This window comes from Anolis carolinensis, chromosome 3, assembly GCF_035594765.1.
Source record: "Anolis carolinensis isolate JA03-04 chromosome 3, rAnoCar3.1.pri, whole genome shotgun sequence".
NCBI classification, from domain to species: Eukaryota; Metazoa; Chordata; class Lepidosauria; order Squamata; family Dactyloidae; genus Anolis; species Anolis carolinensis.
The window spans coordinates 138069885-138093569 of NC_085843.1; the positions used below are offsets into that span (position 1 = coordinate 138069885).

The 23685-nt window shown below is 38.6% G+C and overlaps 1 protein-coding gene and 1 non-coding gene across 2 annotated transcripts in view; both read right to left on the reverse strand.

Moving 5' to 3' along the window:
- Nucleotides 1-836: 836 nt before the first annotated feature.
- Nucleotides 837-909, reverse strand: trnaf-gaa (transfer RNA phenylalanine (anticodon GAA)). Its single transcript has one exon. It is a non-coding gene; the product is annotated as a tRNA-Phe (tRNA).
- Nucleotides 910-5202: 4293 nt separating this feature from the next.
- Nucleotides 5203-23685, reverse strand: part of tgds (TDP-glucose 4,6-dehydratase) — a 30874-nt gene continuing 12391 nt past the window's right edge. Inside the window, exons 3-12 of the mRNA XM_003218663.4 lie at nucleotides 21550-21618; nucleotides 21199-21289; nucleotides 19326-19468; nucleotides 18818-18916; nucleotides 16121-16180; nucleotides 14439-14482; nucleotides 13542-13707; nucleotides 11156-11214; nucleotides 8744-8841; nucleotides 5203-6883 (exon numbers count right to left, since the gene is read on the reverse strand). Of these exons, the coding sequence (XP_003218711.1) occupies nucleotides 6798-6883; nucleotides 8744-8841; nucleotides 11156-11214; nucleotides 13542-13707; nucleotides 14439-14482; nucleotides 16121-16180; nucleotides 18818-18916; nucleotides 19326-19468; nucleotides 21199-21289; nucleotides 21550-21618 (915 nt within the window). The 3' untranslated portion in view covers nucleotides 5203-6797. The remainder of the gene's footprint in view (nucleotides 6884-8743; nucleotides 8842-11155; nucleotides 11215-13541; nucleotides 13708-14438; nucleotides 14483-16120; nucleotides 16181-18817; nucleotides 18917-19325; nucleotides 19469-21198; nucleotides 21290-21549; nucleotides 21619-23685) is intronic.

Below are 23685 nucleotides of genomic sequence, written 5' to 3' on the forward strand. Positions count from 1 at the left end.
GGCAGTGAAAGTGGAGTCAAACTGCATCGCTTCCACAGTGCAGATACACCCTAGGCCTTTGGGTGCATCTACACTGTGGAATTAATGCAGTTGTTTTCCCTTTAATTAAGGAACCCCGATGGCGAAGTGTGTTAAGGGACTGAGCTGCTGAACTTGCAGCCCGAAAGGTCCCAGGTTCAAATCCCGGGAGCGGAGTGAGTGCCCGCTGTTAGCTCCAACCTAGTAGTTCGAAAACATGCAAATGTGGGTAGATCAATAGGTACCGCTCCGGCGGGAAGGTAACGGCGCTGCATGCAGTCATGCCGGCCACGTGACCTTGGAGGTGTCTACGGACAACGCCGGCTCTTCGGCTTAGAAATGGAGATGAGCACCAACCCCCAGAGTCAGACATGACTGGACTTAACGTCAGGGGAAACCCTTTAAGTGCACCAGGCGCAATGCTGTGGAATCCTGGGAATTGTAGTTGTAGTCTTCTTCTCTGCCGACGAGTGCTGGTGCCTCACAAACTACATCTCCCATGATTCCATGGCATTGAGCCACCAAAGTGGTGGCAAACTGCATTAATTCTACTGTGTAGATGCGCCCGAAGGGACTGGAAGCCAACCGGGGTCATGAGAAATCACATGGCTCTGCATTTTCTATTCTGCGGATGACTTCCTGCCTGTGTCAAAAGAAGGAGCCCAATAAAAGTTTCCAGTGTCCGCCTAGGAGTCCTGTGATCATGTCTTGAAGAAAAAACAGCTCCAGGGGAGCGCATTCCCCCAAAACACAGGACTTGGAATGAGAACACTTGGAAAGGAGAGGGGGAAATAAAAACTCAAAAGAAACCCTTTGCTTGCCGAAACCCGGGATCGAACCAGGGACCTTTAGATCTTCAGTCTAACGCTCTCCCAACTGAGCTATTTCGGCAGCTGGTAAGCAAGGCGAGAGGAGAGTCTACAAAAAGAGCTGCCCATTTTTCTCACCTTTTTCTTGCACCTTAAGTAATTTTCATTCTTAAAAGATTAGATGTGTTTTTAAACGTGTCTATTTCACTCTCCGGAGAGTCCATTGATAATACCTTGAGCGGGAATGGTTCTTAAAGGAGCAGTGACGTTGTATTTTGAGGCATTTTCGTGCAATTCTACTTGTACAAACAATCTGGGTACTTAGACATTCTGGAACAAGTTTTAAAAATTAATGTTTCTTAATAAAGAACAAGCAATGAAACCCCACCAGACATCTGCTGCAGGCAATATGGTTGGCACACAGATCCCTGAAACCACCATGAATGTAATTGCTCTGCTATAATCAATTAATTTGCAACCTGCAAAGAATGAAAGCTAGAATAAAGCTGCTGTCGAAGGCTTTCATGGCCGGAATCACTGGGTTGCTGTGAGGTTTCCGGGCTTTATGGCTGTGTTCCAGAAGCATTCTCTCCTGACGCTTCGCCCACATCTATGGCAGTGATCCTCAGAGCTTGTGAGGTATATTGGAAAACTAAGCAAGTGGTGTTTATATATCTGTGGAAGGTCCAGGGTGGGAGAAAGAACTCTTGTCTGCTTGAGGCAAGTGTGAATACTGCAATTGGCCAACTTCATTAGCATTGAATGGCCTTGCAACTTTAAAGCCTGGCTGCTTCCTGCCTAGGAGAATCCTTTGTTGAGAGGTGTTAGCTGGCCCTGATTGTTTCATATCTGGAATTGCTGTTTTCTGAGTGGTGTTCTTTATTTACTGTCCTGATTTTAGAGTTTTTTAATACTGGTTTTTAATTTTTAATAAAACAATAACATTTCAACAGAAAAGAGGAAATCAAGAAAATGAACAAAATCAGGCTGCTAAAATCTAAAATCAGGACTGTAAATAAATTATCCTATGCTACATAGTTCCTATGTAGACTTTGTGAACAAGTCTACTTAGAGAACACCAAATGCAGCACTGTCCAAACACAAATCAAGGAACACGAAAGGCATGGCAGACTAATTCAACCAGAGAAGTTCGCCATAGCAGAGCACCTGATGAACCAACCTGGAGGCAGCATATTATTTGAGAACACAGAAATGCTGGACCACTCTAACAAACACAGTGTCAGACTACACAGAGAAGCCACTGAAATCCACAAGCATGTGGACAATTTCCACAGAAAGGAGGAGACCATGAAAACGAACAAAATATGTCAACCAGTATTTCAAAAACTCTAAAAGCAGGACAGTAAATAAAGAACAACACTCAGAAAACAGGGGATTTCCAGACAAGAGACAATCAGGGCCAGCTAACACCTCCCAACAAAGGATTCCCCCGGGTAGGAAGCAGCCAGGCTTTAAAGCTACATGGCCATCCAAGGTGGCCAATTGCAACATGCATGCTTGCCTTGGGCAGATAAGAGTTCTTTCTCCCATCCTGGACCTTCCCCATATATATAAACCCCCCTTGCCTAGTTTTCCACAAACCTCACAACCTCTGAGGATGCCTGCTGCAGATGTGGACGAAACATCAGGAGAGAATTCTTCTGAAATATGGCCATACAGCCCGGAAAACTCACAGCAACTCAATGAAAGCTAGAATAAAGATTTCTTGCAGCAGAAGGAAAACTAACTGCCATATATCAATTGGTTAACGATCTAGATCAAATCATTGCTTATCATTGCTCTGGAATGCATTGACAAAAGAGATCAGGCAATCCCCTACATTATCCAATTTCCGTAAGGAACTGAAGGCCTGGTGGTGTCGGCAGGTTTTTGAGTAATTACATTGGACTACCGCCGATTTCTGAGCCTGAATATATTGCACAAGATTTCCCTAGCCTAAAATGATACATTTTAATATATTGGGTTTATGGTTCCTGTCCCCTTGATCTGGTCATGTAAGTGTGATTTATTGTTATAATTGTATTATTTTACTTTGTTTAATAATGTGTATTATGTTGTTATGTAATGTTTGTGTTGCTTTTATGACTGTAAACCGCCCTGAGTCCCATCCGGGAGATAGGGTGGTATATAAATAAAGTTGTTATTATTATTATTATTATTATTATTATTATTATTATTATTATTATTATTATTATTGCAACCAAAACTGGAATAAATTCTGTCTCACACACTAATGGCATCAGAATATACATATATCCACACTGCATAATTATAGCAGTTTGAGACCATTTAGCCCCCCACAGCTGCCATAGGGAATCCTGGAGTTTGGTTAGTCGAATTTCTCATCCGAATGACACCATTCTCAAGACTTCAAATCCCACTATTATGTAGAATGGAGTCATTGCATTTAAAGTAGCATTGTTGTTTATACCTGTCTTCATGACCACATGGACCAGCCCATGCCAGAGCTCCCTGTTGGTCGCAAAGTGATATCAAAGTACTATAACTGTGCAGTATGGATGCACATGACTTATAGCAATAACAAGATTATTTCAACGAAGTTTATTTACCATTATGTTTATGACAAAGACATTGAAAGATTTCTCTATAGCTTTGCTCAGACATTCATTGGAATGGAGACTGCAGTCAAGAAATGAGAAGTTGAATAGGGCTTGGAAGGGCAGCTATGAAGAAACTAGCTATTTGTATTCAGCCTAACAGCAAAGGAGAAGCGCTCAACCCAAGGCGTTCTGCTTCAGCACCTTACAGAATGAAGCAGCACCAAATGATTTCATTCAAGAGTAAAAAAGAAATGGCTTGACATCCAGAGTCAGAGCAGGAAGGAAGAACGCTAGTTCCCCTGGCAGCAACAATTCTCACTTTCGTCCCAGAGAGGCTTAGGAATAGATTGGGTGCAGTTAGTATGAAACCAGAGATGAGAAGGTTCCAGCACCAGCCCTGATCATGAATTGCTCTCATATTTCCAAGTATGAAACACTCTCAGCGTTTGACTGCAGCTCCCCTTCAACTTAGCCAGCAGAGAATGGCAAAGAACATCTGCCACCCCTGCTTAAACCTGAACATTTATGAAATCTCTGATTTCTACATCTGGCTATGATGTGTTTTTGACTTGGCCTAGCTCTACAGTGTTCCCTCACTTATCGCGGGGGTTAGGCTCCAGGACCACCCGCTTAAGTGAAAATTTGCAAAGTAGGGACACTATATTTATTTTAATATTTATACATTGTTTTAGTAGTTACACACTATTTTAAGTCTTTATCAATCAATCGTGTGTTGATAAATCACCTTCTTCTCCTCCTGTTACCGCTTGGGTTCCTTTTCTCTCCCTTTGGCTTCTCCTTCCTCCCTTCCTTAGGCTGTAAGTTGTAATTTTTGTGATTTATAATAGTCTTTTAGAGTTTATTGAAAAACCGCAAAATAGCGAATCTGTAAAAAGTGAACTGCGAAGTAGTGAGGGAACACTGTACATCTAAGGGTGCAAATGAGTGCAGAACCTGTACTATTACTGAAGTGCATGAATGAAAGTTTTTATTCAGAATATTTCAATAATAAATATTTAATTTATATTTTGGAACAACATAAGCCAATTATGGGCATGTGTGTTTGTGCCCTCAAGTAACCTAGGGTTTAATGTTGTTAGGACTATTTAGAAGTGGTTTTGATAGATCTTTGCTCCGAAATATAACCTGCAGAACCTGGCATTCATCTATACCAGTGGTTCCCAACTTGTGGGCTGCAGCACACTGGTCGGGCGCAAGACCTGAAATAAGGTCTGCGAGACATGCAGGGAAAATCAGTTCTAGATTATTAAATATGGCTTTTTGTGGGTGAGCAGATGGCAACTACTGGACGGCATATGTTCTGTATTAGAAACTAGAGGTGATGTGGTCTATACAATACCATTTTTGAATCAGCACCCCATATAACCAAACCAAATTTAAAGTTGACCAAAAACTGATTCATAACCCTTTTAGTACTAATGTTGGAGAGTGGTCCTTGGTCAAAAAAAGGTTGGGAACCACTGATCTATACTCATCAAATCAATCAGATCCTTTTTCTTCCATTGAAGCAGGTCCTATTGAGAATAAAAAGTCTGCACCTTGGCTCCATTTGGGGAAGAGACATTTAACTATACAAGAATAACAAGTAACTGCAAAACAAGTCTTGAATCATCACTGTGCACAGGCAATTCTTTGTATGTAGAAAATAATTCTCTTTGTATTTCAAACTTGGTCCAGTTATCTCATTCATGCCCATAAATATTAGAAAAATATGGAATTAAGTAAACATGCAGATATGTTACATTTGTATTATGAATCAACATCACTACAAGAAGTTTTCAAATAATTTTATTTCAGCAATCATTGTACATTGCATATAACTTGACAATGGGTTTATGAATGATGCAACTCCCATTCTTAAAAGCCTTCTTGTTGTTTTTAAAAGGGAAAAATACTTCCACTATGTTGTGAAAAAGCTGACAGGACATTATTGATGAAGGAATTTAAAAACAAAAACAAAACTATATTGCAGCATGTTAAAGACCAAGCTGGTTATCCATTAATGTCACTGAGCCAGCTCAGTGACTATTCCAACAGCAAATGCATATTTTCTGAGTTAGGGCATTGTCCAATGGTGCAATCAGAACTTTGATTCTAACGAAGCCCTATGCAATTCATGGAAAGAGTAAATCCACATGCACTTCATGGACTAAGCTGATAAACCTGTTCTAAGAAGTGCCATAATCTTAAAATGCAACAAGAAAAATAATGCTTTCATATTTTTCATTTTAGAAATTATATGTATAGCCCAATATCCTGAGTCAACAACATGATCCTTTGATATGCCACAACTGCGCTTATTAGTTTTAGATTCTAAACATCTACTAAAAGGACTGTCAGGAGAGTTTGTGCTACTATACTGTCATGTGGTTGTTGCTTCTACTAAAAAATAGGAATCGTCCTCCAAGCAATTCTGTGGTATGCTTGTCCTGGAAGTTACCATAGAATCCTAGTGAAGCTAACCTAGGGCTGATTTTATTCTATTCTTACATTTCCTTCAGATCCTCCAGTTGCTATTTGGACAGAACTGAAAATGGAAGGAGACCGGAATACAAGATACAGCCATGCTGCTCCAAACCAAAGCCCTCTGCCTTTCCAAGAGACTGCTTCAATTCCAGTTTTAAAGTAACTCAGAAAAAGCATCATGTGTTATATATCTGTATTTATGGGAGCCTATATGTCTGCACTGTTAACAGATTTATAGAATTAAAAATGCTTTGTGAAACAAAGGGAAGGCAAATCAAATTTATTTGATTGAAATAAGTATGTTATTCCAGCAAGTAAAATAGACACGTATTTGGCATTTGGGGAACTCTGCCAAGTTCCCCACCTATACTCTCAAGTTCAATACTGCATCTTTTCTTCAGACAGTTGAAATTCAGATTACACAGCAGCATAGAAAGTGTTTCTAAACAGAGGATCAAGCAATGACTTCTAAGTGATTGGAAAAACAGCCCTTGCTCTCATGTATAAAGCCATGAGCTGCAGAAAATACACCTCAGTGAAAAAATTGCTGCCTAGATTTTTAAAAAGTTAATACATAATATAAAATTGCTATATTAAACAAATGTGTTTAATTGAAAAATTGCTTTAATCCCATTATTTATTTTTAAAAATCATTCGAGTTGGATATTGCACTGGAACGTTGATTAAATTAAGTTGGGCCCCAAAAAGGATTAAGATTAGAGTTCTAGAGTTTCATTCTATCTTCTTCCTTGACCCTGATATTTCACATTTCTTGAAAAACAAAGCACATTCACTTCAGCTACTTAAGTAGACTGTTCTTAATGTGGTCTTGAGGTAGAATATGGTCTTGAGGTAGAAGTTTTCTTCACTTCCTTTCCCCCCAGTTTTGTTGGAGATTAAATCATACAGATTTCTCAGGAACAGGAAAGGGCTCCAAAGCTTTCTCAGCATTCTTCCAATTGTAGAAATTCTCTTGATACCATTCAACTAATGTAAAAAAATAAATGTTATAATTAGAATACAGCATGACTACCATATCTGTGGGGGATATGTTCATGGGTTTAGAATGGAAATGTGATATTGCAGGTAACAGTGAACCCTACTGAAATGAATGACTTCCGACAGAAGCATGTCACATTAGAGAACCTAGAAAATGCTCCTAGAGAACACCTCTCTTGCATTTCCAGCTCTTCTAGCAAGACATTATGGTCAACTTCTGGTGGAAGCATATCAACAAAACATGCTGAAAAACCTAGAAAATGTCTAGAAAAAAACATTTTTGGACACGGATAAATGAAATCATTAGTACCAGTCCCCTGGATGTGAGGGTTAAACAGTATTTTAAGCAACAGTGTAATATATCCACAACACAGTGCAATTCAAAGCAGGATGAAGCTAAGAATACAACAAAAAGCAAGCTTGGGCCCACAATCTAATTACAGTAATGAACACAGGTTTGGGCTTGTTTTGTTTTCTTCACTTTGAAGATCTTTCTATCTCATGTGGCAAAGTATCAAGTTACATTGACAGCATGTTCTAAGGCAGAAGTGAGTGACTTCTGCAAAAGAAAGAATTTATTTTCTATTTGTCTGATTGCTTGGCACATTTGAAGTCTAAAAGAAAGGTGGACAGAGTGCAGTAAGAAGAGGAAAAATTAATGAGAACAGAACTGTATGAAATATTTTAAAACCAGTGAACGCATATTATGATAAATATGTATTTTATAATAAAAGCAGTATGCAAAAATAAAATCCTTCCAAATCCACTAAGAATTAGTGCCATTTGAGAAGATCAGTTTATTTTATTATTATTTTTTGAGAAGGCATCTCGTTATTGATAGAGGCACAGAAAGAAATCGTGATCAAGGTTGTGGCTGCAAAAAGAGGTTTGCTAGCTCTGGGAAGCAGATGGGGATTTGCAGTGCCATTTGCCAAAGGAGGGCCTTTGGTGCCTCAGGAAAAACAGGACTCCCCTTGGAGGAGGGCCTTCTCACCACCAAAGATTAGTTTATTTTAATGAACTAAATGTTTTTGGATTACTTACCATTTAGGATAAGCATTAATTTATTAGAGAATGAATTAAATTCATTGGCTATATTTAACTCTGTAAAGAAAAAAAAATATTTTATATTGCCTTAAGGACCCAGGAGTACTAACTCTCTGAACCCCACATTTTCTGGCAGGAAGAAGAGGGAGGAAAGGTGAACTTCCTCTCCTGGAAGTCTCAAGGAGTAGCTAGACATTGAAGAATCACACTTCATTCTTCAGCATAAAAAGGAAAATTTTTCAAAAGCAAATGTGTACTTCCAGCTACTCCTGAATTGTTTTTGCTGTTGCTATTAATCTGTTTGGGTCCCCTTTATTTTTATTAAGCTGTGAGTTTAACAAATCATTCAAACTAACAATGGGTGCTCCACAAATGGAACTATACCAACTGAAACCTGTCTGATAGGCACAAAAAATGTTATCTGTAAAATGAAAGATTTTCTTCCTTCTGCTGCAGTGTCAAATACACAAGCTAGAAAAGACTAAACTGAATAGAGTTGTGTGGCTATGCTTTCAAAGTAAAAGTATGCATCTTATTAATTTGCATTCTTACTGTAACATACACTGCCCATTCTCCAAGCCACAAAAGTCCATTTGATTTACCCTTATGAGAATATGGAAATACAAATGCACATTGAAATGCTCCGCTTTAATAACTGCAGCTTTAGCTGTTTCATTTTCTGAATTGTTAATGTTTGAATGATGGCAATATCCAAATAACCCATGGTACTTTTGAAAACAATGTTCATATTTTCTTCCTCCTCTCTCCATCCATTTCAGATATACTGACAAAATAACATACTTGTTTTCTTTATTCCTTCTTTCCAAGGTACTTTAGGCCTCCATCCCAAGTCGTACATTTTTCCAGAGTTCATTGGGTATCCCAAGTCATTTGTAGGTCTGTGGGGGGGGGGGGGGATGGGGGATGGGAGAGGTTTTATTTCCAAGTAATATATATCAATCATTAACAAAAGGTAACTAGACATTGGTTGTATTTTTCCTTTCCATCTATTATTTTGTTGATACTAATTCTTCTTCCTCCCATTAACTTGCACAACACGGTTTATACAACCAGGCATGACTTACCCATGCAAATAATTCCTAACCTCCAACTGGATGACTGCAACCATAAAAATATGTATAAACACAAGAGAGCTTAGAAATTTTACCACTTGATTTAACTGCAGAAAATTTCCAATTTCTAAAGGCAGCTTTATACAATGAATTAGTAGCTAATTTGGGCTATTGCAGGCGATAGCCCTTGGAAATGTAATAATAAACCACAATATAATATGGCACTCTTAGATGTGCCTTTAGTCTTAATGCACACATTTACAGAAGACAGAAATATAAATTAATGCCAAAGGATATACAAAATTCGAGCATGCCAAACTGAACCGCAGCAAATTTTTACATAAACTCATACCAGTAGCATGCTTAAAGTGTGGCATGCAACAGAAAAAACTTTGAAAATTCAATTCAAGGTTTCCTTATATCCTATCCTTCCCGTAATAAGCTCTTGCTGTAGCTTAAAGCACTTTGAGACAGCTTAAGGCTGGGAGTATATATGTCCCTATGTCATCTTAATGGATAGCAAGTGTTAAATATGGATGTCTTTATGGGGATAAATCATTCCCTTCTTACTATAGCTCTACATGTTCCCAGCTGGGTTACAATATAGGAAAGAAGGATCATCTGATAACTGAAACACCAGAAAGCAGACAAGAAAAAGCCACATTGAGGAGCAGTTCAGCATTCACAAGTTTTGCTCTGTTTCAAAGCAGTCAGGAGGTACTGCAGGATAACTTTGCTTCAAGGAACTATAAATCTTAAGTGTTCCAACGAAAGTACTTAATAGTCCAATTCATTTCGTATATTTAGGTCCCATTTTTGTCCCTAAAAATGAGAACATTGTTTAATGGCAGAAATGCCTTAAGCATTTAAGTCTCAAGCAAGTCATTTGACTGTAATAAGATGCATTTTTACCCTTCCCAAAAGGTTGCTCAAGGGGCTTATAATGATCAGCAAGGCACTCCCTCTCCTACTAGATTAAAAGGTCCTTATAATTTAAAAGATACAATACAAAGGGGGGAAAAGGAGGGAAAAAATAAGGACACTTTTCTTAATATGAGACGCAGTGCCTTGCACAAGTATTTCCCCTCGTCTCTTTTGACATTTCCATGTTTCATTGGCAGTTACCACTTGACATACACAAACTACTCAACTTTACTCTGAAGGTGTATAACAAAGTTACAGCAGCATAAAAGTAAAGCAAACAGTATGTGCCCTGAATAGTTCTTCATGTTTTTTAATTGACTTTTTCTGGGAACAGCCTTGGGTCCCCACTCTGGAAGAAAGGTGGCATAGAAATGAAATAAACATCTATGTAAGCCACCAACTTCCAATGTATTTAGCTCTACTCAAGGTTTTATGAACTCAGATTCTTCCCAATCTTCACAAACTGAATTCCCCCACATTTTGATCTTTTATATACACTTCTGTTCTACAATCTCTCACTTACAAGGGGAGCTTCATTAAAGAGTAACTTTTTCATATCAACATTTCTCAAAACAGTAATAACTAGTATACACATTAGCATGAAAGCACAATGCTTGATTGTGAGAATTTTGGAAGTTCATTGGTCATCTAGGATCAGGCATGGGAATGATGTAAAGAGACAACATGGCATAGTAGTTTGAATTTTTTTATATCAACATTTCTTAAAACAATAATAACTAGTATAAATATTAGCATTAAAGCACAATGCTTGATTGTGTGGATTTAGTCATTTAGAACCAGGTATGGGAATGATGTAAAAAACTAACATGACATAATAGTTTGAACACTGGACTATGACTCTAGAGACCAGGGTTCAAATTCCCACTCAGCCTGAAAACCTCATGGGTGACCTTGGGCAAGTCACACTCTAAGCCTCAGAGGGGATTTGCCATTGCCTTACACTGAGACTGAGAGGAAGCTAATGGCAAGTCCCCTCTGAATAAATGTTGCCAGGAAAGTCCTGTGATAGGTTCCCCTTATAGTAGCCATAAATCAGAAATTATTTGAAGGCACACACAACAATAGCAATGAGAATGATGTAGAATGATGTAGCCTTCTGAATGTTGTGTGGTGGTCACTCCCAACACTCCTCGCCATTTACTATGTTGTCTGGGGATGATGGAAGCTGTAGTCCTAACAATCAGCAACATCCTACCTGTCTTCAACATAATCTATCCAATACTCTGTCTCAGCATCTGAACCAGTATTTTTTATCTGTCAATGAGATAAAGATCCATATTACCAATAAAAAAGCAAAAACATGCATCAATGTTTATTTTTATTTTTTTACTAAAGTCACTTCTATCTAATACAGATAGCTTTTACAGCAATTAATTTAAGTTATTAATGCATTCTTCTCAACTGTATTATCAGTGTCCAAAGTAACATTTTCTTTTAGAATATACAGTAGAGTCTCACTTATCCAACACTCGCTTATCCAACATTCTGGATTATCCAACGCATTTTTGTAGTCAATATTTTCAATATATCATGATATTTTGGTGCTAAATTCATAAATACAGTAATTACTACATAGCATTACTGCGTATTGAACTACTTTTTCTGCCAAATTTGTTGTCTAATATGATGTTTTGGTGCTTCATTTGTAAAATCATAACCTAATTTGATGTTTAATAGGCTTTTCCTTAATGCCTCCTTATTATCCAACATATTTGCTTATCCAACATTCTGCCGGCCCGTTTATGTTGGATAAGTAAGACTCTACTGTACCACACTGTATCCTGTGCTGTATTATAATATCATATCTGAGACGCAATCAATTCTAGGACACAGTTGTTGTTTTTTGAGCTTTGAGATTTTGAAACAAATGCTCTTTCAAATGCAAGACACACCACTTTTATTTTAGATTAGACTTTACTAGTCTGGCAGCCCAACTATCCTGGTCAGCCCCTGGAAAGCCTTCCTAACCCATTCTCACTTATGCCTCTGCCTCCCAAACCTCCCTTTTGTGTTGCTACTTCTGCCCCACACTGCTGGCCAGGGCATTCTGTCCTCACCTAAGGTTTGTTTTGATGGAAGAGGATCCAGGATGACTGTAGCTCACTCAGGGTAGTAGTGGCATGGTCCTTTTCTCTGTTTCTTCCTGTCCTGCTTGCTGCCATTGGAAGTGGAGTCCAGCGTAGAGGGGACAGGGAGATGGAGGAGTGTGTGCCAAGAGTGAGAAGCAGCAGCAGTGGTTCTCCGAGGCTCACTCCATTTCCCCGTCCCCTTGCCACTGGCTTCTACTCCCAATGGCAGCATGAAGAACAGGGAGAGAGAGGAACATACAGTTCCTGCTCTCTCTGAGGTGCCTCCACCTCATGATCTTCAAAGCAAACCTAGGGTGAGGTCAGCACACCTGGGCCAACAGCAGTAGGCAGCAGTGACAGCAACACCGAAGAAGTTGCAGGGTTGGGGGGGGGGGGCTTCAGGAGCAGGTTGGGAAGATTTTCCAGGGACTGACAGGACAGCTGGCTCCCCTTTCACTCTCAGACACAGTTCCTGATCCTCTTTTTTTTTTTTTAAACTCAATTCCTTTCTTGCGTCTCAATTTGTGGGAGAAACCTGCATCTTAGAATTGGTGAAATACAGTAATTAAATGCATGCAGAAATGCATAACTGTGCTATTGAGCTCTTACTGGGTTCTGTATTGGAAAAAGTGGGATATACAGTAGAGTCTCACTTATCTAAGCTAAACGGGCCGGCAGAAGCTTGGATAAGCGAATATCTTGGATAATAAGGAGGGATTAAGGAAAAGCCTATTAAACATCAAATTAGGTTATGATTTTACAAATTAAGCACCAAAACATCATGTTATTCAACAAATTTGACAGAAAAGGTAGTTCAATACGCAGTAATGTTATATTGTAATTACTGTATTTACGAATTTGGCACCAAAATATCATGATATATTGAAAACATTGACTTCAAAAATGTCTTGGATAATCCAGAGGCTTGGATAAGCGAGGCTTGGATAAATGAGACTCTACTGTAAATAAAATAAATAAATACGTTGGAAGCTCTCTCATTGCAATTATTGATAGGCAAGCCACCTGTATGACCATGGTGGAACTGGGGCATCCAGACCCCAGGAATTGAGTTCAGGTGACCCTTCCATTAATAACAAAACTTCATCAGAACACAGTACCATTTACCTAGCTTTTTTCTCAGACCTGAAGCCACCCATGAGAAAAGTTTTTGAAAAACTAAAAACTAAGAAAATTAATGTTAAGATCATCAAAATTTTAAACAAAACAAAAAGCAAAATACAGTTTGCATGAAATGTGACCAAGATTTGGATAGAGGAGTTGAAAGAAATGCAATGCACAAGCTAGTAAAGAAGCAAAATGCTAGCAGACTCCAAGAAACAGCAAAGCAAACAAGCCCAGCTTTGCACATCATCCTGTGTCCATGTCCATATGTATGTTGTCTAAGGCATCTATCTCAGAGCCATCCACTCAGCAAAATGCACCAGCAAAAATTACTTGTCTAATTAAGTCATTATCTCTCATCATCAGTGACATTTTTCAATTGTTACTCACTAGATGAATTAATTCCTTTGCAAGTTGCGTAATAGATATCTCAGAGTTGGTCCCAATATTATAAATTTCACCAGGCTGTCCCTTCTTCAATATAGTAAGAAACGCATCTGCTGCATCACTAGCATAAAGGAAATTTCTTCTCTGAAGTCCAGAGCCATGAATGCAACTAAAGGGAAAGAAGATACTTGCTAACCTTAGTACAACTCTCTATAACAAGACAGTCACTTTCCTAACATTCTATTCAGCTCTGCAAGACTATACACTGCCAAATGAAACTCACCAAAACTAGATGGAGGTGATGCCTAAAATGTTAAGTGTTCGAGTTGTGATTTTGTGATACGAAATCCAGCATATATATCTTGTTTGCTGTGTCACACTATGTCTTTGTGTCAATAAAATAATAAAAACTTTATTTGTATTCCCGCCCTATCTCCCCAAGGGTCACAAAATGAGACTGTTTAAAACTTATGGGAAAGCGTGGTTATAAAAGACTGGTCTGAGTCACTGGGAGCAGATGAATGAAGGGGATCAACCATTTTTCTCCCAGTACAGTATTACATTTTTAACAGAGATTTTGTGTTCTGTGACCTCTAGTGGTGGAACATGGCATTAAGGAGCTACATGTTTGATTAAAGCTGAATGCATTTGGGAAACTCAATTTATACCCTGATTTTTTAAATCAGTGGCATCAGTTTCAAGCTACTGGTCAAAGGAAATTTAGTATAATGCCAAGTTTTTAACTCTGTTTGTTTTTTTAAGTACATTACAACTGTACCCTTAGTTTACTTCTGACACGATAAATAAAGTTTCAAGCTGTTTCCTCTCACACCTTGCCAAGTACATCTTTAAGAAGTTGGGGGTGGGGGTGGAAATAATGGATATAACTGTGCCACATACCATTTCCTGTTCTGCTGTAAGAGTGAAATAAACTTCGGGATAACCTAAGAAATATTTTTTTAAAAACAAGAAGGCAATAGCAATTACAATCCAGACATTTTGACTTAAACAAGAAAAAGACTCAATTTTTATAGCTCTCTGCCCATCTGGGATACTACAAGCATAAAAACATGATCAGAACACTTTGCAATAAAAATGGGGAGAAGGAGCGCTTTCTCCCTTCACTGAGTCTCTTTGCCAAACTTTTGGGCACCAAGCAGAGGCAGAAGGAGGGTGCCTTTGAGGGAGGGGGAGAGAGAAAGCTCCCTCGTGGGGATGATGGGGGGGGGGGGGAAACCTGCCTTCCCCAAAGTTTGATTTGATATGCTCTCCCACGCTGGAAAGTCATTTTGCTTTGGGAGCAACTCTCTTCTATCACAGCCTCTCCACCACCACCCCTTCTCTCTTTTCATCCTCTTTGTTTTTAACTTTGGCTTTTAAAAAGGAGTACAGTAATAGGGATTAGGAAACACAGCCAACTTCCTACTTCCTCACAGCAGTTTTTTTTTTAAATAAATGTGTACAAGTACAACATCCTGTATCCACGGGTGGTGCATCCACTAATCCCACTATCCACGACCACACACAAGCTTGGGAAGAAACCTTTACCTATCATTGATTTGAACACCACTACTGCCAAACTCAGTGAAATAAAGATCTGTAGTGGATGTGCAGATGTTCACAGATAAATTCTGAGATCCAGTGCAATGTTTGGGACACGAACACCACATTTTCTCTAGTAGTGTCCAGACAGTTTGGATTGGTTATGCTGGTTTGTGATGACAACTCTTTACAGTATGTAATAAATTTTCATTTTTTTGTTCAACAATAAATGTGAATTATTCTTCATGAAAAAAACAAGACACCCCTGAAAATAAGACCTAGCACATCTATGGGAGCAAAAATTAATATAAGACACTGTCTTATTTTTGGGGAAACAGGGTACCGAAAAGAACGTTTCATCCTTGGCACAGCCAGGTGCAGTAGCCGAAGATAAAAAATTTGCTGTAGTGTAGTGTAGACACTGTGCCAGAGGTCTATAGGCCAAAACAACAGAACTCTGGCACAGAGCGTCTAGTTCTGGAACTTCCGGTTAGGCCTTTAGGAGATCTTTGACCTCACTTCCTGCCGGAAGAACAGGAAGCAGAGGAATGGCACAGTGGACGCATCTCTGGGGGCCCTGTGATCGCCATTACCAGCAACCACATAGCCACAGCAACCATCATCCAACCTACTGTTCTGGGGTGTCGTGGATTTCTAATTGACCATCATTACTGAGATAAGTGAGAGGGAGGCTGAGAGAGGTGAGGGCCTGTGCTATGGTGTTGTTTCCCACCATTAGAAACAGCGAAATGACACACCACCCAAGTTATGCTTGGTTTTTTGGTGAATTTTGACACACCAAGCTCAAATGGTTGCCCATCACTGTTTTAGGGAGAATGAAATGTCAGATATTGATAGAGAGGCCCCCACACCTCCCAGTGTGTTGACATGCAATACCTATGCCATGCTATAGCTTTCTCAGGAAGCAAATGTTCATTTTATTTTATTACTTCTTTAAAATTTATCAATGAACAAGCATTTCTACATTGGGGTTATTTTATACAAGAGTACTGGCTGAAACCTATCTTTGTCTAACCTACCTTTTCTGGAAATTGGTGAGGTCCATAAACATTGCTGCTCCGTGTGATAATGACTGGAAACTTTAAAATATACATGACACATATTACTAGATTGAATCCAATCAAAACAGCTATAACATTGTTTAGAGTATTTCCTTTCCAAAACAAACAAGACTAAGCAATTTTCTATTCATATCTCGAAAAAAAATCACAAAATCAAAATTATAAACTTTAAAGTGTTTCACATATTGTAAATGTCAAATCTGCTCTAATCAGCAACTGTACAAATTAAGATTTGGATTTCCAAAGGGAGCGAGTGGCTACATCATTATATTTTGGTTTTAGGAAAAATCTGGTAGACCATGCATTCAAACAACCCTGTAGGTTTTTGTACTCCCTGTAGGAGTACAAAATTGGAACCCCAGCTCCTTGCAGCTTTCCATCTTTGACCTAGAGTTTAATGGGAACTGTCCACTAAACCCAGAAAGAGTAACCAGTGCTGTTCTGCTGGCAGAGGGGGAATAAATTCCTCTACCATTCAGTGATAGGAAGTGGGAAATATTTCACATCTCTTAAAAACTAAGCTTTAAAGTGATTTGGAGATGGTAGCTATTTCTTGGGGAAGGTTAAAGCACCGAGGTGGTTGCTATTTGTGATATAGCAGTTTGACTAAATCCACAGAATACATAGCTAGACGTCCACCTCTCTTTCTATTTGTGGTGCAACTGCTTACACAAATTCCAAAAATGCAAGTTGCATTGTAGCTTTTTTATTTTTCTTTGCACGCAGTCATAGAATCATAGAGTTGGAAGAGACCTCACGGGCCATCCAGTCCAAACCCCCTGCCAAGAAGTAGGAAGATGACATTCAAAGCACCCCTGACAGATGGCCACCCAGCCATCCATCCAACCCTCCAAAGAAGAGAGTTCCAGTGCCAAACAGCTCTCACAGTTAGGAAGTTCTCCTTTCTGAAGTTTGAAGCCATTGTTCTGTGTCCTAGCCTCCAGGGCAGCAGAACCAAGCTTGCTCCCTCCTCCCTATGACTTCCCCTCACATATTTATACATGGCTATCATGTCTCCTCTCGGCCTTCTCTTCTGCAAGCTAAACATGCCCAGCTCTTTAAGCCGCTCCTCATAGGACTTGTTCTCCACACCTTTAATCATTTTTAGTTGCCCTCCTCTGGACACTTTCCAGCTTGTCAAGGTGTGGTCTGACCAAGGCAGGATAGAGGGATAGCATGACTTCCCTGGATCTAGACACTATACTCCTATTTCTGCAGGCCAAAATCCCACTAGGTTTTTTAGCCGCCGCATCACATTGTAGGATCATGTTTAACTTGTTGTCCACGAGGACTCCAAGATCTTTTTCACACGTACTACTGTCGAGCCAGGTGTCCCCCATTCTGTATCTTTGCATTTCATTTCTTCTGCCTAAGTGGAGTATCTTGTATTTGTGCTTGTTGAACTTCATTTTGTTAGTTTCTCTCTAATCTGTTAAGATCGTTTTGGATTCTGCTCCTGTCTTCTGGAGTATTAGCTATCCCTCCCAGTTTGCTGTCATCTGCAAACTTGATGATCATGCTTTCTAGCCCTTCATCTAAGTCATTAATAAAGATGTTAAACAGAACCGGGCCCAGGACAGAACCCTGTGGCACTCCACTAGTGACTTCTTTCCAGGATGAAGAAGATGCATTGGTGAGCACTCTTTGGGTTCGTTCACTTAGCCAATTACAGATCCACCTAACCGTAGTTTTGCCTAGCCCATATTTGACTAGCTTGTTTGCCAGAAGGTCATGGGGGACCTTGTTGAAGGCCTTACTGAAATCCAGATACGCTACAACCACGGCATTCCCCGCATCTACCCAGCTCGTAACTCTATCGAAAAAAGAAATCAGATTAATCTGGCATGATTTCTTTTTAATAAATCCGAGTTGACTATTAGTGATGACAGCATTTGTTCGAAGTGTTTGCAGACCACTTCCTTAATTATATTTTCCAGAATCTTCCCTGGTATCGACATGAGGCTGACCGGACGGTAATTGTTTGGGTCGTCCTTTTTTCCCTTCTTGAAGATAAGGACCACATTTGCCCTCGCCCAATCTGCTGGGACTTCTCCTGTTCTCCAAGAATTCTCAAATATGATTGCCAGTAGTTCCGAAATAACTTCTGCCAGTTCCTTCAATACTCTTGGATGTAGTTGATCTGGCCATGGAGACCTGAATTCGTTTAGAGCGCCCAGGTGTTCCTGGGCAACTTGTTTTCCTATTTGGGGTTGGATTTCCCCTAATCCTTCATCCACTCCATGTTGCTGAGGTTGAGGACAGATTTCTTTTTGTGAGAAGACGTAGTTCTGCCTTTTTCCTATCCCGTCAGCATTACCCCATCTTCTCCTCGCAAAGGCCCCATCACCTCCTTGTTTTTCCTTTTGCTACCAACGTAAGCAAAGAAGCCCTTTTTTGTTTTTAATGTCTCTGGCAAGCCTGAGCTCATTTTGCACTTTAGCCTTGCATACCTTTTCCCTACAGGAGTTGGCTATTCATTTGAATTCTTCTTTGGTGATTTCTCCCTTTTTCCAAGAGTTCAAAATCATTTGTGATCTTTGGAAAAGTATGCCTAGCTCGGTCATTGGTTTCTACATGAATCAACATCTCTGCAAAAACTGAGCACATTGGAAAAATAATAAAATTTCAACTCTCATTAGGTTTATTATTGCTTACCTTGTATTTTTCCCAATAGGATTGGACAAAGCATTCAGCAATTGCCTTAGATGACGCATAAGGATTTGTAGGCTTTTTGGGTGACAATTCATCAAATTCCTAGAAAAATAACTATTTTTTTACATTCTAGGTATTAACTATGTTGAAAATATAAACTTAATACAAATGTTAGGGTACAAATGGCTGCAGTGAATGAAGAACAGTAATCTCTCAGTTAGGCACATTATCAAACATCTAATTAGAAAACAAAGTCACATTTGCAATAACACTTGAACACATTTCTTCAATGGAATACTTTTGACTTTCTAATATTTTCAAGAGCCTAGTCACTGCTTCAAACGTAAGACAAAAAGCTTATTATGTTGTAGACAAGAGATTCTCAATTCCTACCATCTGATCAGTTTTTTTTAGGTTAGTCATGAGAAGCTAATAAACAAAGCCATTCATAACTGACACGCAGTTATAAAAACATCTAAAAACAAGGGGGGGGGGAATGATCCAAACTCACCTGATCACAACTTCCCCCATAAACTTCATCGGTACTGACATATATGAATTTCTCCACTTTAGCCTCATAAGCAGCACCAACAAGAATGTAAGTCCCGTAAATATTAACATAGTTGAATTCAAGACTGTGCAAAAAGGAAGCATCTAAAGTTTAAGACAAAAAAGGGGAGAAACAATAGTTCAATATGGCTACCAAAAAGTCAAGGCAATGAGGGGACCTCTAGATCTGAACTCACATTAGAAAGGAAGAATGCTTTTTCAGTTCCCAAAAATTAAACAAAAGACTGCCTATTATTTCTAAAATGTTCAAAATAAATGTTAAGTTGGTTTGTACCTAGTAATTTTATAGCATTTTAATAGTTGTTTTTGTTTTCTTCTTTGAAAGTTTTTAAAGGCTAAAAGGAATGCTTTCCCTCTCTTTCCCCAGAGAGAATGTGTGCAATATGGAGATCTTTGAAACAAAGATCTTCATATTAGACAGCTAGATGTCATAAAGTGTACAAGTGGAAAGGCTGTTCATGTTTTAAAATTACATTTAGAAGCCATAAATCAATACTAACCATGTTAATTACAAGAGCTTTTGTGTTTGTGTTTAAAGTCTGCCTTAAGTATTTAAGTATAGTTTATTTATTTCGTGTCAAAAACATTGCATAATAAATAAGTTTAAAAGTGATAAAATAAAGGAATCACAAACAGCTAAATAGTTTTGGACCAAAAGTGGGCAACAGCAATCGCATTGTCTGTAGCTTTAAACAACTCCTCCTCTGTGCATGAGGCAGGGCATTGTGGGTAAGCATACATATGAGGAGTTGTTTGTTCAGCTCCACAGTCACACAAGGTGGAGGATTCCTCCAGGTAGTGCCATCTTGCCAGGTTGTCTTTTGATCTGCCCACTCTGCTTCTCAGTCTATTTAGGGACTTCCAAGTTGCCCATTCTTGGTTTGCTCCTGGAGGCAGACCCTCATGAGGGGCCATCCAGTTAGAATTTCCTGGTTTAGCTGCCCAGAGGGACACCCTTGCTGTTGCTGGGGGGACATCAATAGGAGTGATGGTTCTCATGAAGCCCTTCCTTGATTTGAGTCTGGTGGGAGGAGGGTGATAGTCATGCAGTGGATGGCTTTCACAATGTTCAACCTTATTTCTCTCACAGTTAGCAGCAACTTCCCGTCGTACGTCAGGAGGGGCAATGCCAGCTAACTTGTAGAGTTTATCAACAGGTGTAGGTTTAAGGCATCCTGTGATTATTCTGCATGTTTCGTTTAGTGCTATGTCCACCTGCTTTGCATGGACAGACTTGTGCCAAACAGGACAGGCGTACTCTGCAGTTGAGAAAGACAAGGCAGGGCTGATGTTCTTATTATTTGTAGGTCTGCACCCCATGCACTTCCAGTCAGTTTCCGCAGGATGTTATTGCGTGCAGCTACTTTGTGCTTGGTGTTCATGCAGTGTTTCCTATATGTTAGTGTTCAGTCATGTATAGTATAATTCATGTGTTTCAATTATCCATTGCAATCACATAGCGAAATATTGATTTCAAAACTATGAGTCTCAAATCTTCTGACACTGATTTGTGTCATCATGAAGAATATCAGGCATGACAGGCAGTTCACAGACAGCTCAATTACAAGTTATACAAGAATGATTTGACCAGCTGTCAACAAAGCAAATGGCTGATACCAGTTGTCAAAAAATGAATGGTAAATGGAGATACATTATAATCTGTGCAGATGAACACTCCTTCCAGGTGCAATATAAAAGTACATATCCAGGATCAACATAAACTTTGCCCCTGAGCATCCCATAACAACTAGATCTTCAAGTATACCATTTATTAATTGTACAGATGCTGAAAATTAATGCTATGTAGTGCTCACCCACGTGTGTTTGCGCTGCAAAATGTAATACTATATCAATTTTCTCAGTCTCAAATAATTCTTTTATGAAATTCAGCTCACAGATATCCCCCTATGAAAACAGAAAAGACAAAATTAGGGAACAATATCTCAATTTTGACTATATGAGGTTTTCTGCTTTTATTTTTAAAAAAGACAAACATTCACATATTATTTTAACAAAAGCAATGTTAACAGTGAAATCCTGTCCATTTACACAGAAGCAAACCTCAGTTCAATAGGATGACTGTCAGAAAAGTCTACACAGAAGTATAGCCTCAGTTTTGAAAATGGTTTTAGAACTGCTGTGACTTACCAAGAAGTTGAACCTACCTGAACAAACTTGTAGTTATGTTTCTCAGAAACAGTCTCTAGGTTTTTTAAGTGTGCACAATAGTCCAGCTTGATAAAAGAAAGAGAAAAAAGGTACATTTCATTTCATGTCTAGAAGGTACAGTAACAGAACCTGTCTATTTCACAAGAAAGACTTGCATGTAAAAGTATCCAAGTAATGTGCACATGCTTATATCCAAATGATGTGCACAGAACTGTAATGGATGCATCTTCAGAAATAGCTGAATACAAGTTGATGGACAATTAAGTATGATTACTTCCCTATAACCATGCTAGATCAGAAAAACTCATATTAAGCAATAAAGTGGGAGATTTTTAGTCTATATCAAAATTCAAAAAGCAAAACTCAATAAATTGTAAGAATTTCTATTTCTAATTAAGATTTATTTCATGAGTTATGTTCTCACTTATTGATTTTGTTCTGGTATACAAATTGCTTATGAAACTCACATGTAATTGTTTACATACAATGGTTAGATGTTTCATCCATATAACAAAAATATTACATTGTGAAACTCCCAAACCAGTGGGCACTTATATGATTCTGGATTTAGTCAGTATCAATACTATAGTCTATAATAAGCTGCTAATGTAGGAGCAGATACAATATACAAATCCTAAACATAGCTGGTTCAATAAGTTTTAAAACTGTATGTAATTTGAAAAAAAATCAAATTTGGAATTAAAGAACCAACTACTGAGAATATATCATACAATGTTACTTCCAAACAGCGTCCAAACAAAACCTTCTCCATGGACAATGTAAGTTGCTTGCCAGCAATGATGTTCAGGTAAATCCAATAAAGGTTATTATTCACTAGCTGTGCCCGGCCACGCGTTGCTGTGGCAAAGTGCTGGTGGTATTGGTTAAAAATTGTTGTGGAATGTTTATTTGATGTTATTTGTATTTTTTAATTAATGTTATTTTAACTTACGTTTTTTATTTATTATATTTTATTATTTTGTTGTATTATTTTTACTTATTTTGTGTTATTATAGTATTTTATTGTATGAATTTTTGAGTGTTTTTAATTATTTTTACTGTTTTTTATTATTTTATTGTATTATTTGCATTTATTTTATTTTTATTGTTTTATTATTATTTGTGTTTTTATTATTTTATTTTATTATTTGTATGTGTTATATTTTATTATTTGATTATATTATTTTTATTTATGTTTTTTTAATTGTATTATTTTATTTTGGGTTTTTTGTATTTATTTTATTATTTTTATTAGAAATAATATGTCAGTATAGTGGTATAGTAGAATATAGTACGTAATATGTAATGTTGATATTGTGCGATGATAATAATATAATGTATTGTACGTATATATTATTTATAAGCCTCTGTGAGTCTATGTCGGGGTGAGAAGGGTAGGATGTAAATTTAGTAAACTAATATATAAATGTATGTAGTGCATTTGCATAGTGTGCATAGTTAATGAGATGTTTTGTGGATGGGCCTAGATGGAGGCGCGGCATTCCAATATGTTTCCTTCAATAGAGAAAAATCTGAAATACTGTGATGACTCATGGGCCTTGTAGTCCTGTTCCTAGTACTATTGTGGCAGACGAAGAGGAAAACATGGGGTTTTCGCCGGTTCAGCAAGAGCCGGAGTCTCTTCACCTGCAGGATGTTGATGTTTGCCCTCAAGAATTCAGCCAAACAGGCCTTGGGCAGAACTCCCCTCCGTTTCCCAGGAAGGAATCTTATGCTAGAGAAAGGGGAGTCAGGGAGGCCCAACGAAGGAGTTTACGCATCGCTGCCAAAAATCAAGCCGATTAGGCCTGCTTCCCTTGGGAAATTCTAAGGAGTCACACATCTGGACAGAGTTGGGTTTCGTTTCCCGTTCTCTAGGGAAAGAGTTCTGTTGGCGGGAAAACGAGACCCAATATAGGTGTTTGGCGCGAGGGATTCTTTGCGGAGTCAATTGATCAGCTTCAGGAGAGAGATCGTGTGTGGACTTCGTAATCCCAGTTCCTTGCTTCCCGGATCAAGCTTCAAGCCTTGCCCTGCCTCGCGGTTTTACCACGGACCCTGTTTCATGTTTCATGTTTTGCCTTGTCTCCAGTCACGGATCTAGTCAAGAATCAAGTTTATTTCCAGCCTTG